Raw genomic sequence first — 16,193 nt, forward strand, 5'->3', positions numbered from 1 at the left:
TAGCTTGATGATACATGTTTATTCTGAAATGGACAAAAATGGAGACATGACTAATTGAAAAGTAGGCCTGTGGGTACTTGTGTAGACGGGAGTGAGACGGACAGTTTGTCCAGCTGCTGTAACGGGGACTGAAAGGCCTGAGTTATTGCTGTGTCGTTTGGGTGCTCTTGATTGTTTCTGTGTTAGTTCCGCGCTTTTAATCTGGAATCAGCTAGCTCTCCTAGAAGCGTAAATACATCCCGTCAGTACAGCAGGCAAGTAAACGTTAAATACTGAGCTCTCTTCCCTTTGAAAGGGGTTGGGCTTGGGAGCTGTTTTCTCGTGAGAGCTGGTAGGGCTTAGAGGAGTTTAAGGCGCAGTGAAGTGCTTGTCTTGCGTGTGCACTTTGAGTCCCCTGATCCGTTCGGCTTTTAAAATCGGTAAGTGGAAATGTCTTGTTAATTATTTATAATTTCTAAAGGATAGTCAGTTTTGAAAATCCCAGCATCTAATTTTTCATCCTTTTCATTACAGTTGTTGTGACTTGCTAGACATATCTAACAGTTAAGGAAATGGATTATAGAATTTTTGAATGATGTATTTTTATGTTTTGTTCGTCGATTACCGAACGTCGTGGCACATAATGTTATATTTTTCTATTTGACAGCTGAGCTGATTTGACATCCAGTTTTTAGTCAAGTGCGCAAAAGGAGGTACAGTAGCTAAATAGGCGTTTCACAACGCCTAAGAAAACAGAAAGTAAAGCATGCAAAAAAGAAAGATTATTTTTCAATGCTGCTGAGGATGAGGTATAACGAATTATACAACAGCTTTTTATTTTAAAAGTAATAACAAATCGTAAGATGAAAAACACGAAACCACGAAAACTTTTTTTTAATCACTACTGTTCTATTTGCTTGTCTGTCACAATGTGGGTGGAGTTAGCTTTTCAGAATTGTGTGGCAATACGATCTGCTGAATAGTGCAGACGTTTGGCGCAGGTCTGAGAGGTCCCTGTTGTGCGCATATTTCTGCTGTGCACGTCAGTACCTTACCCAGTCTTTAGTATATTTTATGATTTAGGAAATAAATCTAAATCTGAAAAGTCAACGCAAAGTCCTCCGTTTTCATTTTTGGGCATATGTGTACTTAATGATTGATAAATGGAATTCTGAAGAGGTTCCCGAAGTGCCTTAAATGTTAAAGGTGCGGCATCCATCGCTGATGAAGGCACCCGAACAGTACTGAAAACACTACGTAGACCTAGAATTAAGCAAAATGATATCAAACTCTTTCTGATTTTCAGCTCTGCTTATATAGTACATTATTATTCTCGAATACCCACCTTTAAGTGGTATCTGTCAGGGGTTGACATGTGACCTGTGACAAGAGGGCACGCCTTGTCATCTTGACAGTGGCCCATTTGGACATATATAGGGTGTAGTGTTTTTTAATTAGGGCATACAGACATGTTCAGGTTTAGTTTTCAGATGCATGTCAGTCATATCAATCTAATTCTCTAGTATGCTCTGTTTTCATAAGAGTGTGAGGTATTTGTTTAAATAATACAATATAGAGAAGTCCTGATCTTACATCAGCCACAATAAGATGTGTTTGTAGATAGCTAAGGGCTTGAGACTCCTCTACATTAGCACTATTTTTTGTTGTTTCTTATATTTAGCAACAGTGGTATGATGGCACACTTGTTAGCATTGCTGCCTTGCAGCGCTGGGGCCTTGGGTTCGATACTTGTGGTGCTGTCTGCATGGAGTTTCCATGTTCTCCTCGAGTTCACATGGGTTTCTTCAGGGTGCTCGAGTTTCTTCTTACAATCCAAAGACATACTGTAGATTAATTGGGTTCTGGGAAATTTGGCCCTTAGTGTGTGTCTGTGTGTCCTGCGATGGACTAGCATCCCTGCCTTCTCTTCATTGCTTGCTGGGATAGGCTCCAGCTCCCCCCTGACCCTGAATTAGATGAAGCAGCTAGAAATTAAATGAATGTTTAACAGCATTGCAGACCTAGGCTAGCAAGTGCTCAAACAGATTCTTTTATTTTTGGGAATTTTAGAATTATCATGTATTTGTTAAGTGTCCACCTTTGATGGTGTCAATTGTGGGTGAGTGTAGAAGACATACTGGTAATTCTAAATTGAACACAGTGGTCTTTTGTGTGTTTTCCATGCCTTGCCTCACGACTGCGAGCCCTGGGACCGCACACAGGAAAGAGGGAGGCAGACCACTCCTTCCCTGCCTTGCTAAAGAATTCAGAACAGTTTTCAGACTTTGTTCCTTTAAAACTTGCAGTCAAAACATTGAAGTAGTAATTCATATTTATTTAATAGATAATAAAGAAAGGAAAATGAAAAAATCATGATTGCATATGTATTCAGATCCTTTGCTATGGCAAATCTAAATTACCTTAAAGAGCCTCTCAAGTACTTGACTGGTCTTTTTCAGAATAAATACATTGGATCCACAGTCAGTGAAATTCAATCATGAAGAGCAACTTTAACAAAAACCTGAGGATAAAGTTGTAGAAAGGCACAGTTATAGAAATGATGTAAAAATACACACAGTACTGTACAAGCATATCCTAGAGGAAAGCCTGCTATAATGTTGCAGAATATTATTCATTCTGCTGAATATCTAAGACTGGGATGAATACATGTATGTCACGCCCTCTGCAGCCAGAGGGCGCTCCTTCTCTGTCCTGTCCCTAGTTTTCTGCCTGCTGTAATTCCGGTCCCTCTCTTTCCCTTGGGCTATATATTTCCGGGTCTTGCACTCTGCCCTCGCTTAGCATTGACGTTCGGATGTCCTGAGACCCGCCTAGCACCAGGTCGCCCCACGTCCGCTACCTGAGGGCATAGGTTTCTATACGGCAATCCTGAACTCTTTGCACTAACGAGCCCGGGCCTTTTTCCCATTCCGCTGCTACGCATATGGGTCTTTTTCCGCTCTCCTGCTCTCCACGGTTAGTCCCTTTGGACGTCCGTGACAGAATGCTGAGCCACTTACTGACCCCGCGAGCGGCACTTTTTGTCATGCCGCAGGTTTTTTTCTCTTGCTCTGGGCTATTTTTTTTATTACTAGTCAGTTCTTCTATTCTAATCTCTGGATATCACTCCGATCTTCTGTGCCTGTGAGCGGGTCCTGCACCTGGCTTTCCTCGGGTAGATCACTCCGATATCAGTGATTGAATGTTGAGCTGGCTCTCCCATTCTGATTGCTGGATATCACTCCGGACATCCGTGTCTGTGAGCGGACTGCAGTCTGGCTTTCCATGGGTTTTCCACTCCGATATCAGTGTCAGCTTGGTGAGTTCTGCCGTTCCTCCATTCTTTTCGCTGGATATCACTCCGGGCATCTGTGTCTGTGAGCGGACTACAGTCTGGCTTTCCTCAGGTTGTCCACTCCAATATCAGCGTTAGAATGTGAACGTGTCCATTGCCCAGTCTGCGGTATTTTTCCCCGGGGTTTTTTGTTGTTTTTTCTTTTTTTTTGCCTTTTGTTTTGATTTTTTCTTCCTGGTTTCCCCTCCTTTTTGGTCCCTCCTGCTCCATATGTCTCTGAACTTTGGTTCCTATCTGTTTTTTGTGGTTTGTCTCCCTGGTCTTTCCCAGGTTTTTGTCTGTTGTGTTTGTGCTTGTGTACTTTTTTGTTTTAAGTCTCCGGAGCTCTACTCGGCCTCCCCTTCCTCCATCCAATAAAGGTTTTTTACCCCGGAGGGGGGGGGTAGCTCTCAGCCGTGGACTCCCAGAGGTTTCCTTTCAGTTAAATGAGGTTTTTCCTCCCCCCAGTGCTGTGCAGCTGCCCATGAAGGGGGGGGTACTGTCACGCCCTCTGCAGCCAGAGGGCGCTCCTTCTCTGTCCTGTCCCTAGTTTCCTGCCTGCTGTCCTTCCGGTCCCTCTCTTTCCCTTGGGCTATATATTTCCGGGTCTTGCACTCTGCCCTCGCTCAGCATTGACGTTCGGATGTCCTGAGACCCGCCTAGCACCAGGTCGCCCCACGTCTGCTACCTGAGGGCATAGGTTTCTATACGGCATTCCTGAACTCTTTGCACTAACGAGCCTGGGCCTTTTTCCCGTTCCGCCGCTACACATATGGGTCTTTTTCCGCTCTCCTGCTCTCCACGGTTAGTCCCTTTGGACGTCCGTGACATGTACAGATGCAGCCATTCAAAGTGCGCGGTACAGACACGTACCGGAGGTAATTGGCTATGGCGTCGTGCATCGTGACGCGCGATGACGCAAAATACCGCGGTGCGTGATTGGTTGACCGACAGGGGCACTCGTGGTCCGTTGGTCTGTCGTAGAAAGACTTACTGTAAACGTCTTTACTGTGCCCGTTGTAGATATTGAATTTTACCACTGAAGGGAAATCTTAGTAGCTGAGCATAAAAAGAATAGGAGCATACTGTAACGCGTGTGAAGGCCATAAACGATATTAATTTTGGAACATAAACATACAGTATATGGCTGGTCTCGGTTCTTTATAGAAAACATACACACCAGTATTCCATTTCTCCCTAAACATTTTAAGCATCGAAGTCTTTAACTAACGCAATACCGGAGTCAACAAGCATACTTTTAGAATTTGATTAAAAGGGAATATAATATGGAATCGCGTATCTCAAGAAATTAATAACGATATAATTATATTCATGTTGCAAAAGAACTGCAACGACATAAAAACTCCCTTGCTTTTAACAGAGCGTTCCATAATTTCTAACTACGAAAATGCCAGGTGAAAGGATTTGTAAACATATTTTGTTAAAGCAAGTCAGTTTTTTCCGCAACACATAAAATACATTTTTCCAAGAAAGTTTAGCCTTTGTCACTAATGAAACCACTAAATAAAGACATAAATATAGAAATCTTAAGATTTGTTTTATTTAATGTTGGTAGCAGGATGAACTGTCAGAGTGTATATTTTGTTGCAGAGTTGCTGCAAGATGTTAACAGTGAAAAAGGTATTTAGAAATGAGTTATTTCAAGATGAAAAAGAAAACATACACGAAACATGGTTTCATTATGACCAGAATCGGTCTTGAGATATTTTTAACTTGATTTACAGTATTTGAGAGGTATGTCTTAACACCGATACTACAGTGCTTAAGTACTGCTCACGTATATGTTTCTAGGTTTATATTATGCATTTCATACGGTCAAATTACTTTTGAGCAACTAATAAGAAGCGCGAAACGGTATGCGTTTTAGTTTCGTTTTGTGCTGGGACCCGTGGATTGATTAGAGATATCAAGTACATACAAGTCATTTTTTAAATGTTGTAGTTCATCTTGAAAAAATGTTACGAGTACATCATCTATCAACAATTACACAGGTTCTGTTTCCATATTGCGGATTTTGGTTACGTAATATTATTTTCTAGATTTCACGTTGTGAATATATGATTTGGGCAAACAGAGCCGCAAAGAAGTACATTATTGGTTGTTGTTTTTTTTTTTGCAGTTTTATCTAGAACAAGCGATGCTTAAACCTTTGTCTGATTCTTGTGAAACTATCCACACGACAGTTACAGTACCTAGGAGTTGACTTCAGTGATGTCACTGATGGGATGTTTCTAAAAATCCATCCTCTGTAAAACGTCTTCTCTAGTTGTCCTGCATATGTATTCGCTAATGAAGCTGTGTGTTCTGAGCCTGGATCTCTACATTTCTGTATGAACCAGCTTAGAGGGCTAAAGACAGCTTGTGTTTAAATTGCACAGCCAGCACTCTTCAGGTGTGAGGGTCTTCTGCTCAGAATGAAACGCTAAAATGTAATGTAGGCTCTGAATGGGTTCAATTATGATTTGGGCTTGATTAAGGTCGCTGCCTTTCATCTAAAACCCTACTTGAATCCTTCTAAACTAAAAACCAGTGTTAGTGAGTTCTAAATAAAGAGGTATCCAGGTAACAGTGAAACGGGCGGACAGTCTGGGGAGATCGCCCATTTTCCATGTAAATAGTTCCCTGGTTCCGCACCCCTTGGTGTTTCTCTCGCTCTCTCTCGGGTCACCTGATCATTAGCTCGAAAGATTTGAGTGCTTTGTGTATATTCTAATGGTAGTGGGGGCAGGGTGTGTGGGAACAGGTTTGGTTGAAATTGCATTGGAGATCTATGTTCTTCACACCTGAAACATTTTCTCTGAAAGCATTTTCTTCGCAGTTTAACCGATCTTGTTACAGCATGTTACAGTTTACTATTATTAACCATATTAATTTTAAGTGCTTAATGTAAAATCTTGTAAAAATATATTTTCATTGTTCAAATATACATTAAGTCTGACTATCATATAATAAGTTAAATACAAAACTAAAGAAAAAATAGGGTTAAATATAATTCAAAATATTTTGCTAACAATGTTAACTGTTTATGAATAATAAAATGTATTAACTAAGGAGTAGGATGGCACAGTTGTTAGTATGTTTTCTGTTTTGTTTCTTTTTCATAAATACAACAGTAGTACCTGATGTCTCAGTGGCTTTCAAAATTAAATTATGCATGCAAACCTGTGAACTAGAAAGATAACTAAGCTATCCATCCATTTATAATGGTGGCAAAGTGGTTAGCATTGCTATCTTGCAGCACTGGGGTCCTAGGTTCAATTCCTGCCATCCTGTGTGTGTGGGGTTTACATGTTCTCTCTGGGTTACATGGTTTTTCTCCATATGTGTGATATGACTCCCTCTCGCACTCCAAAACATACTGGTAAGTTAATTGGTTTATGGGAAAACTGGCCCTGGTGTGTGTGTGTTTGTGTCTGTCTGTCCTGTGATGGACTGGCGCTATGTCCAGGGTGTATTCTGCCTTGTGTCCGTTGCTTACTGGGATAGGCTCCAAATCCTCTGTACTGGATAAAGAGATTAGAAATGGAAGTAAAGGCACTGTGCGGATGGAACTATACACAGTGTTAGAAACCCACTATGAAATGGCAGCATCTCACTGAGAATAAAATATTTTATAGTGCTGGCTTAAGGAAACAGCCTTTCCACCTCTCTTGCACATCAGTATCCATACCTAGTTATTTAAACAAATTGCCTCTAATTATAAACATCTTAATATGCTGGCTCTGTGGATCCGCATCAGCTATGTTTGCCCATTCCTTCAATTCATGTAATTCCTACATTACATTTTAGCGTTTCATTCTGAGCAGAAGACCCTCACACCTGAAGAAGGGGGAGGTGTTTTTCGCTAGAAATCTCGCCTGCTTCTACTTTACAACCGGAGTGCTGGCTGTGACGAATTAAACCGGTTTTACAGGTTTCAATCACAGACCATGTGACATGGGAGTCAGGAAACTAACACACAGCGCCACCGGATTCGATAACGCTATAAAAATGCTATAAAATAATGTGACTTGGCACAGAACAAGTTTACAGCACAGTACAATAATAAATGCTGACCATGACTTTAGAAGCATAAATTGCCTTACACTCAATTTAAACACAAGCTGTCTTTAGCCCTCTAAGCTGGTTCATACAGAAATGTAGAGATCCAGGCTCAGAACACACAGCTTCATTAGCGAATACATATGCAGGACAACTAGAGAAGATGTTTTACAGTGGATGGATTTTTAGAAACATCCCATCAGTGACATCACTGAAGTCAACTCCTAGGTACTGTAACTGTCGTGTGGATAGTTTCACAAGAATCAGACAAAGGTTTAAGCATCGCTTGTTCTAGATAAAACTGCAAAAAAAAAAACAACAACCAATAATGTACTTCTTTGCGGCTCTGTTTGCCCAAATCATATATTCACAACGTGAAATCTAGAAAATAATATTACGTAACCAAAATCCGCAATATGGAAACAGAACCTGTGTAATTGTTGATAGATGATGTACTCGTAACATTTTTTCAAGACGAACTACAACATTTAAAAAATGACTTGTATGTACTTGATATCTCTAATCAATCCACGGGTCCCAGCACAAAACGAAACTAAAACGCATACCGTTTCGCGCTTCTTATTAGTTGCTCAAAAGTAATTTGACCGTATGAAATGCATAATATAAACCTAGAAACATATACGTGAGCAGTACTTAAGCACTGTAGTATCGGTGTTAAGACATACCTCTCAAATACTGTAAATCAAGTTAAAAATATCTCAAGACCGATTCTGGTCATAATGAAACCATGTTTCGTGTATGTTTTCTTTTTCATCTTGAAATAACTCATTTCTAAATACCTTTTTCACTGTTAACATCTTGCAGCAACTCTGTGACAAAATATACACTCTGACAGTTCATCCTGCTACCAACATTAAATAAAACAAATCTTAAGATTTCTATATTTATGTCTTTATTTAGTGGTTTCATTAGTGACAAAGGCTAAACTTTCTTGGAAAAATGTATTTTATGTGTTGCGGAAAAAACTGACTTGCTTTAACAAAATATGTTTACAAATCCTTTCACCTGGCATTTTCGTAGTTAGAAATTATGGAACGCTCTGTTAAAAGCAAGGGAGTTTTTATGTCCTTTGCAGTTCTTTTGCAACATGAATATAATTATATCGTTATTAATTTCTTGAGATACGCGATTCCATATTATATTCCCTTTTAATCAAATTCTAAAAGTATGCTTGTTGACTCCGGTATTGCGTTAGTTAAAGACTTCGATGCTTAAAATGTTTAGGGAGAAATGGAATACTGGTGTGTATGTTTTCTTTAAAGTACCGAGACCAGCCATATACTGTATGTTTATGTTCCAAAATTAATATCGTTTATGGCCTTCACACGCGTTGCAGTATGCTCCTATTCTTTTTATGCTCAGCTACTAAGATTTCCCTTCAGTGGTAAAATTAGATATGAATATTCAATACTTAAACGGGCACAGTTAAGACATTAAATAAACATATACATACTGTATACAGTACAGTTTGCATACGGTAATATGTTTATGTTACGCGATTAAAAAATAAATAAATAAAAATGAAAAGTCCAGCACCAGCTGGATTCGAACACACAACCTGCCAGTTGGTAGTCACGCACCTAGACCAGTAGGCTACAAGACAGCTCGTATGAACAGGCAGGCGAAACAGCCCTACACAGCCCTGTCGCAGCACACAAATTCTTTAGATACGCGATTCCATATTATATTAGCAGAAAAGCTTAAAACTACCACTTTTTCACACGCTATTTCACATGCTAGTTAAATACTTCGATGCTTAAAATCGTTAGGGAGAAATGGAAAAGGGAGAAGTGTGTATTTTTCCTTTAAAGTGCCGATTCCTGGAATCTGAAAGGCTGACACCCCTCTGAAGTGGTTCCATAAAATCTGGTATACGGAAAAGAAAGCGTTGATAAATACAAGTGTCTTTTAATACACTCTTTGCTGTGCTCTTGAGGATCCTTGTGATATTTTAAGCTCTAGTTGAATGATAGGTGTCGCATTTTAAATCATTTTCGTAGTTAGAAATTATGAAACGCCCTGTTAAAAGCAGGAAGTTTTTATGCCCGTTGAAGTAAAACAAAATGCCTGACAAAGTATGGCTTGGACAGATTCCAAGTGCTTGTACAAATGTGCTAAAGAAATTATACTTTGAGTATACAGCTTGTCCAAAGTCATCTATTATTAATACTATTAGTAATATCTGCAGTAAAGGCTTTGATGCATAAATATTTCTGATAAAGGTAGGTTGTGTACTTTTGTCCAACTGAGCAATCTTGCTTTCATAAAATATACCAACATTTTAATGACTGATGATTAACATGCTGTAATACACAGTTCAAAATTAAAGGCTCAAATGCTGTACATGAGAGGTTAAGCTCCCCCTGGCGGTTTTACAAGGCGACGCCGGATAGTTAGTCACGTGACACACGTGAACTGCGTGATATCGCGACACGCCCACCGGGGTATGCCGCGAAATACCTCACCCATTTTGAATGGCTGCATCTGTATGTGCTACTCAGCAGAAGAATGACCCAACGCACAAGGCCAAAGCTACAATGGAGTGGCTTAAGAACAAAAAGTGAATGTCCTTTATTGGCCCAGTTAAAGTCCTGACTTAAATCCTATTGAGACTCAGTGGAAAAACCTGAGAACTTCTGTCCATAAGTGATCCCCAAGAAACCTGAGAGAGCTTGAGCAAATCTGCAATGAAAAATGGGGAACAAATTGCACCAAGCCTGTGTGTGAAGTTGGTAGAAATTTATCAAAAAAGACTCGTGGCAGTAATTGCCAATGGTTATTCGACCAAATATTGAGTTCATGGGTGTGAATACTATTTTCAATGTATCTGTGTTTACTTGTCTTTCAGCCCAGCTGCAGCTAGGCAAACACCACAAGCAATACCTGTTGCCTGAAAAAGGCCTTGTTTTTTGCAAATGCATAGCTGTAACAACAGCAATAGGTGTGTCAGATGTCAGCTATTCAACAATTGATCTTGAAAGTGTACTTGATTTTGGACGAATAAAGGGAACAGAAAAATGTATGAAGAACAAATGCAGTGACATTGAAATGTTTGGAAGACTAGGTTATTGAGGTGCAAGGGAAAACCCAGTTTAACAACATCTATATAGGTCTTCCAGAGGGAGCTCAACGAGATGTTTCTGTGGAACAGGGAGGTGGAGACAGCAGCACACGGTACTATGGCAGCAGCTATACCTGAAACCCAGGGTGTTTTTAAACGTCTTTGATATACTGACTTCTACTTCTGCAAAACAACAGGTGATTTTCCACCATACTTTCTCTAAAACCTCTGCAGAGGTTTTACTGGGGTTATAGCCCAGAAGTTTACCAAAATGAAATGTGCCTTTTCTGTGGTGAGGGAATCACTGAGGGAGGCTGGCTGTTGTTCCCTGCTGTGCTCAGAGTCCACCATAGTAGTGCTTGTGTACTTCATTGGAGGAAACCCGAGTGTTAACTCTGAAGGTCTCAACTTTATGGACTAGAGGGAATAAATTTATTTTTTTATAAGTGCTCTGTGTCATATTCCTGTGTTATAGTCATGCAAGTTATTAAAATCAGATTGAGGTTTTTGTATTGTTTTTACTGCTTCAGCTTATTAGTGACTTTTAATTGCATAGAGTGGTGATAGCTCAGTTTTTTAATGCTGTAATTACTGTATCACTGGGAACTAAGATCTCCCTTACTTAAACTTTCCTGTGTTTTTATAATTGTCCAAAGAGGCCTGAACTCCTTGCATTTATTCTGGTACTGATTAAATGTACATATTTTACAGGCTTTTGGTTTTGTTTTATGTGTCTACAATGTTCTGTAGGGGATATTTCTTCTGATGGTGGTTGCCTTGTGGTGATTCAACAGAATTCTATCACCGCTTTTTTAGGGGTCTTGGAGGGGGATACCACTGATGCTAGTGGTGGTTGGTGGTGGTGTAATACTTTCTAAAATGTTATGAAAATAAAAGTTCATAATTTTCGTGGCCATTTTTCTGAGCTGTTTGTTTTGCAGGATCCAGATGGCAGCGCAATGTGTAACGAAAGTTGAACTAACAGTCTCCTGTGAGAATCTCCTAGATAAAGATGTGGGTTCCAAATCTGATCCCCTCTGCATGCTCCTCATGAACACCACAGGAGCGCAGTGGTTTGAGGTCAGCAATGTTTCCTTCCTTTTTATTGCTTAGATAAAAGGGCCACTTCTGGCTTTTGACAGTGACTGTAGATTTTTCTCTTGCACACGAAGGCTTTCACATTCAACTGCTGTACAGAAAGACAGACTTTCAGGTTTGTGACTTTGTCCAGCTGAACTGAAGTACTCTTGGCATTATCAGGTGCCAGCTTTAGTGCTGCTGTGGTTTGGTATAGTTAGTCTGTTGTCCTACTGGATATTCCTTCTATTATGTACAGCAATGGGAATAGTGATCTACTTTTGAAATTTTCAATGGTACCACCAGCAGAAATTTGTGATGGCTCATTTCTGTTGTTTTTACACCTGGTCTCTGTTGAAAGCAATTGTAGATTGGTTTAATAGGAGCCAGGGGTGAAGATGTGTTAATATTTATTTTGTTGATTGAGTGACCTTGCATAAAGTCCTGAGGCCTACATCCATAAATAAAATACAATGTTTCTTCAGGTGGACCGCACTGAAAGAGTAAAAAACTGCCTCAGTCCAAAGTTTGCCAAGAAGTTTGTTATTGATTATTACTTTGAAGTGGTACAAAAACTGAAGTTTGGAATATATGATATTGACAACAAGACGATTGACCTCAGTGATGATGACTTCTTGGGGGAGCTGGAATGCACTTTGGGTCAGGTAAGCATCGTTTTCGATTTTTGTGGGGAAATAATGTCTAATTTGCTCTAGTTCATTGTAAGTCATCAAAAGACTGACCGTCTCCTGTGAAAAGCTCTCTAAACTATGGTTACCTTTGCCTATTTAATTTTAATAAAAACTGACAGAAACTATATCACATTCTGCAGAATGTAAATAAGCTTTAAATTAACATTGATTACAATGTTAATTGATTAAATTGATATAAAGATTACACTACCTTACATGCTCCTTACACTACGTTTTACATGTTGGGTGCTTTTCTTCAAATAGTTTCTCCCAAAAGGCCCACACCCATCTTGCAAAGAATGCAGACACAAGTGCCAAATTTGGGGGTTTTGCATTTTTGCCACAATTAAATAATCTATTCTAGAGTGTATCAGTAAGAGAAAAAAAATATTTACAAGGAGGTCCAGATTAAAATATAAGGTCTCTAGATAGCTTTTGAATGTTCCATTAGCCCACAAGCAGAACATATGGATATAAAGCTCAGCAGCTTCAGTGTCTCTGCTACATAAAGAACCTAATACCACCCAAAGTATTAAAATGAACATAAATTGCCTTTTTTCACAGAAATATTCAATGATGGTTATGAAGATTCTGGCATGATTTCAGTTGTGGTTTGGAATGACAATCTGCATTTTTCACAGTGATCATTTGCTAAAATGTGACTTTTGTGTTTGTTTTTAGATCGTGTCCAGCAAGAAACTGACTCGACCACTTGTCTTAAAGAATCAGAGACCAGCAGGAAAGGGAACAATAACAGTGGGTTTGATTTAAAAAGTGCAGGGTGCCTGCATATCAGTTCTTTATACAGAGAGAATAAGAATTTGCTGCACAACAATCTAAAGTTTTATAAGGGTTTATGGCCTATTTCAGGACTGGCTGGTTGAGAGAGGACTTTTAAGATTTCATCTTAACTTTGATTGCTGATGCTGGCTTTGGCAGGAGTCTTGAAAAGCACCATTTCCCTGCAACCTTACCATTTTTTTATCTTTCCCACTTCTCCCTGGTTGTCTTATAGATTGTTTCCCTATGCATGTTACATTATACACAGCCGGACAGATGGGATTAGATAATGTCTGATGCTAAATATGAAATGAATTATTTCAATGTCTCATTAGCTAGTGAAGAGGCCACAAAATGAAAACGGAGAGGCCTAGGTCAATGCCGTTATATTTATATGGTTCCATAGGCACTTAAAAATATCTGATTGACTTCACAAATACAGTTTATGCATGTCAGCACTTAATTGTTGTTTGTATATTCAGTGGTGATTCTAGGTCTGTATTTATTAATCAAAATGTCTGCTGTGCGAAACTGTTAATGTGTAAGATTTCTGAGTGAACATGTAATCTACAGAAGCAGGGCAAGCCCTGATGTTGGGATGTTGAACTGTAGCCCGCCAGGGTTTATGTTGTTTCTAAGAAGAGATGACAAGTTTAGAACCTCACAGCTGAGGAATGGTTTTAAAACCACTGTTAAATGAAAGGCTTTCTTGCAGTGATAATCATTTTTTTCATTTTCTATTGACATAGATTAACGCAGAAGAAATCAAGGACAACAGGGTGGTGAATTTTGAGGTGGAAGCAAGAAAACTGGATAACAAAGTATGTGAGGGAACACCGGGTATAGGTTCTGTTTTAAAAGGGACATTGTTTTTGAAAACATATATTGGCCATGTTTTACTAGATTTTAGGATGCAATGAATAGTGTTGTGTTGTGTTAAATAGCCATAATACATACATACAGTACTCTTAGATTGGCTTAGATTAGATTTTAATTGGCTTTTGAAAGAACAGTGTTGAGTAACAGTCCCTTATTAATTTCAGTTTTGTTAGCTAAGACACATGTTTAGCTCATTTGCCACATCAGAATTGCTTAAATAATTCCCATTCTGTCAACTTCCATTGTGATATTAATTTTGCAATTACTGTTTTGAATGGAACCAGCTATTGAAATATTTGACCTCTTACTGGTGTTCTGACTTTTGAATGACATTTATTCACCTTAATTCAAGGAGATGACCACCATTTAACCCAAAACATTTAAACATCAGGTTCAGAGGTTTCTCTTTTTACACTGCTTCCAGAATGGCATGGGGGCTCAAATTGAATAATCCCGGGAAAATGTAAGCATTATTAAAATTCGCTTTTGAATTTAAATTTGTGTCAAAATACTAGCAGCCAACCAAAAAGGGGGATGTGCTATTAGAACTTATTGCAGTCTGGCATTTGTCACACAATGTTTGACAGTGCTTTGATATCTGTTTGTACCAATTATGTCCTAATTATTTAATGCATAATATTAATGCTGTTTTTTCATCCTACTGTTAAAATTCTTTGCACAACATTAACATTAATCATTTTCAGCATCAAATTTAGAACCCACTGGTTTAAGTCAGGTTTAGTCTGTTTATTTTGTATTATTTTGTTTAAAAGCGATATAAAACATATACAGTTTCATGAAAATATGTTTGCCCTGTTTCAGATTTTCAGAATGTTTACATATTTTCACCAGAGAAATGTTATCAGAGCTTCAAATGTTTCCCATTGTCTGAATGAACAGATAACATCAAAGTTTGGTGCTTGTTTCATTTATTTTATAAACAAAGTCAACCACCATCCAGTGTCCCTGTGTGAAAAGTTAATGTGCCCTTAAATTCAGTAACTGGTTACACCACCTTTAGCTGCAATAACTGCAATCAAACACTTCCTGTAATTGTTGTCCAGTCTCTCACATTTCTGTGTAGAAATTGTAGCCCATTCTTCCATGATGAACTGCTTCAATTTAGTATCATTTGAGTGTTTTCTAGCATGAACTGCTCATTTTAAGTCCTTCCACAACTTTTCTGTGGGATTTTAGGTTTGGACTTGGCCATTCCAAATCACTGTCTTCTTTTTCATCCATTCTCTTAAAGACTTACTTGTATGTTTGGGATAATTGTTTTCTTGCTTGAAGATGCAATTGCACTTCCAATCCAGCTACTGGACAGGTGGCCTGATATTCTCTTGTAGAATTCTCTGATACATGATACAAAGCAGATTTCGAGCTGCTTCAGTGATGGCAAGATGTCCAGGTCCTAAGGCAGCAAAGCATCCCCAAACCATGAAAACTACCACCTGCTTGACAGTTGGTATGAGGTTCTTATTGTGGAATGCGGTGTTCGGTTTTCACCAAACATAATGGCACCCATATTCCCCAAAAAAGTGCTACTTTTGACTTATCTGTCCGTAGAAAATTCCTCTGGAAGTCGAACTTGAGGAAAGCATCAATGTTCATAGTGAGCAATGCTTTCCCATTATTACCTAGGGCTTTTCTGATGGTGGAACCCTGAACACTGACTTTAGCCACAGCAGGAAAGGCAGGCCTACATATGTCTGAATGTTTTGGGGTTCTTTGTGACTTCTTGTTTGGTTTTATGCTGCTCTCTTGGAGTGATTTTGGTAGGATGGCCACACTTGGGAACATTCACTCTTGCTTGTCCAGAATCTTCTTCATTTTAAGAATGTCTCTGACTGTGGATTGGTGAAACCTCAGAGCTTTAGAAATGGTTTGTAACCTTTCCGAGACTGATAGGCATCAATTAATTTTTTGGAGGTCTTCAACAATATCTGTTTTTAAGAGGCATGATGTGTATCTAGATACTGTGTGGTGAGAACTTCGCTGCAATGATGAGAGCAGATGTCTTGAGTTTTATATAGAACAAAGCTGGCCAAATCAGACCTCATTGGTTCATAAAGTTATTACACATCTGGCCCTAGTCATCTCTTAAATTGAATTGATTTCAACTTGGAGAGGGTGTTAAATTTTTCACACAAAGAACATTGGGTGTTGGATGACTTTGTTTATGAACTAAATGAAACAATCGCCAAACTTTGGTTTCATCAGTTTGCTCAGACTTCCTTTAAAAATCACAGGGTCCCATTCAAAGCTCTGTCAACATTCAGCGTTAAAAATATGCTAAAATTCACAA

General features: G+C 39.0%; 1 protein-coding gene across 4 annotated transcripts in view; it reads left to right on the forward strand.

Annotated features, from left to right (window-relative positions):
• Nucleotides 1–271: 271 nt before the first annotated feature.
• The window catches only part of cpne3 (copine III), a 42,085-nt gene continuing 26,163 nt past the window's right edge, over nucleotides 272–16,193 (forward strand). For 2 of the 4 annotated variants that reach the window (XM_088643328.1, XM_088643325.1), the window contains exons 1-5: nucleotides 272–419; nucleotides 11,399–11,537; nucleotides 12,020–12,199; nucleotides 12,908–12,982; nucleotides 13,756–13,827. In XM_088643328.1, the coding sequence (XP_088499454.1) occupies nucleotides 11,406–11,537; nucleotides 12,020–12,199; nucleotides 12,908–12,982; nucleotides 13,756–13,827 (459 nt within the window). In that variant the 5' untranslated portion in view covers nucleotides 272–419; nucleotides 11,399–11,405. Of the gene's footprint in view, nucleotides 420–10,506; nucleotides 10,655–11,398; nucleotides 11,538–12,019; nucleotides 12,200–12,907; nucleotides 12,983–13,755; nucleotides 13,828–16,193 lie in introns of all 4 variants that reach the window. The other 2 variants (XM_088643326.1, XM_088643327.1) reach the window with 2 other exon arrangements.

Source organism: Lepisosteus platostomus, chromosome 8 (assembly GCF_059453375.1).
Source record: "Lepisosteus platostomus isolate fLepPlt1 chromosome 8, fLepPlt1.hap1, whole genome shotgun sequence".
Lineage (NCBI taxonomy): Eukaryota > Metazoa > Chordata > Actinopteri > Semionotiformes > Lepisosteidae > Lepisosteus > Lepisosteus platostomus.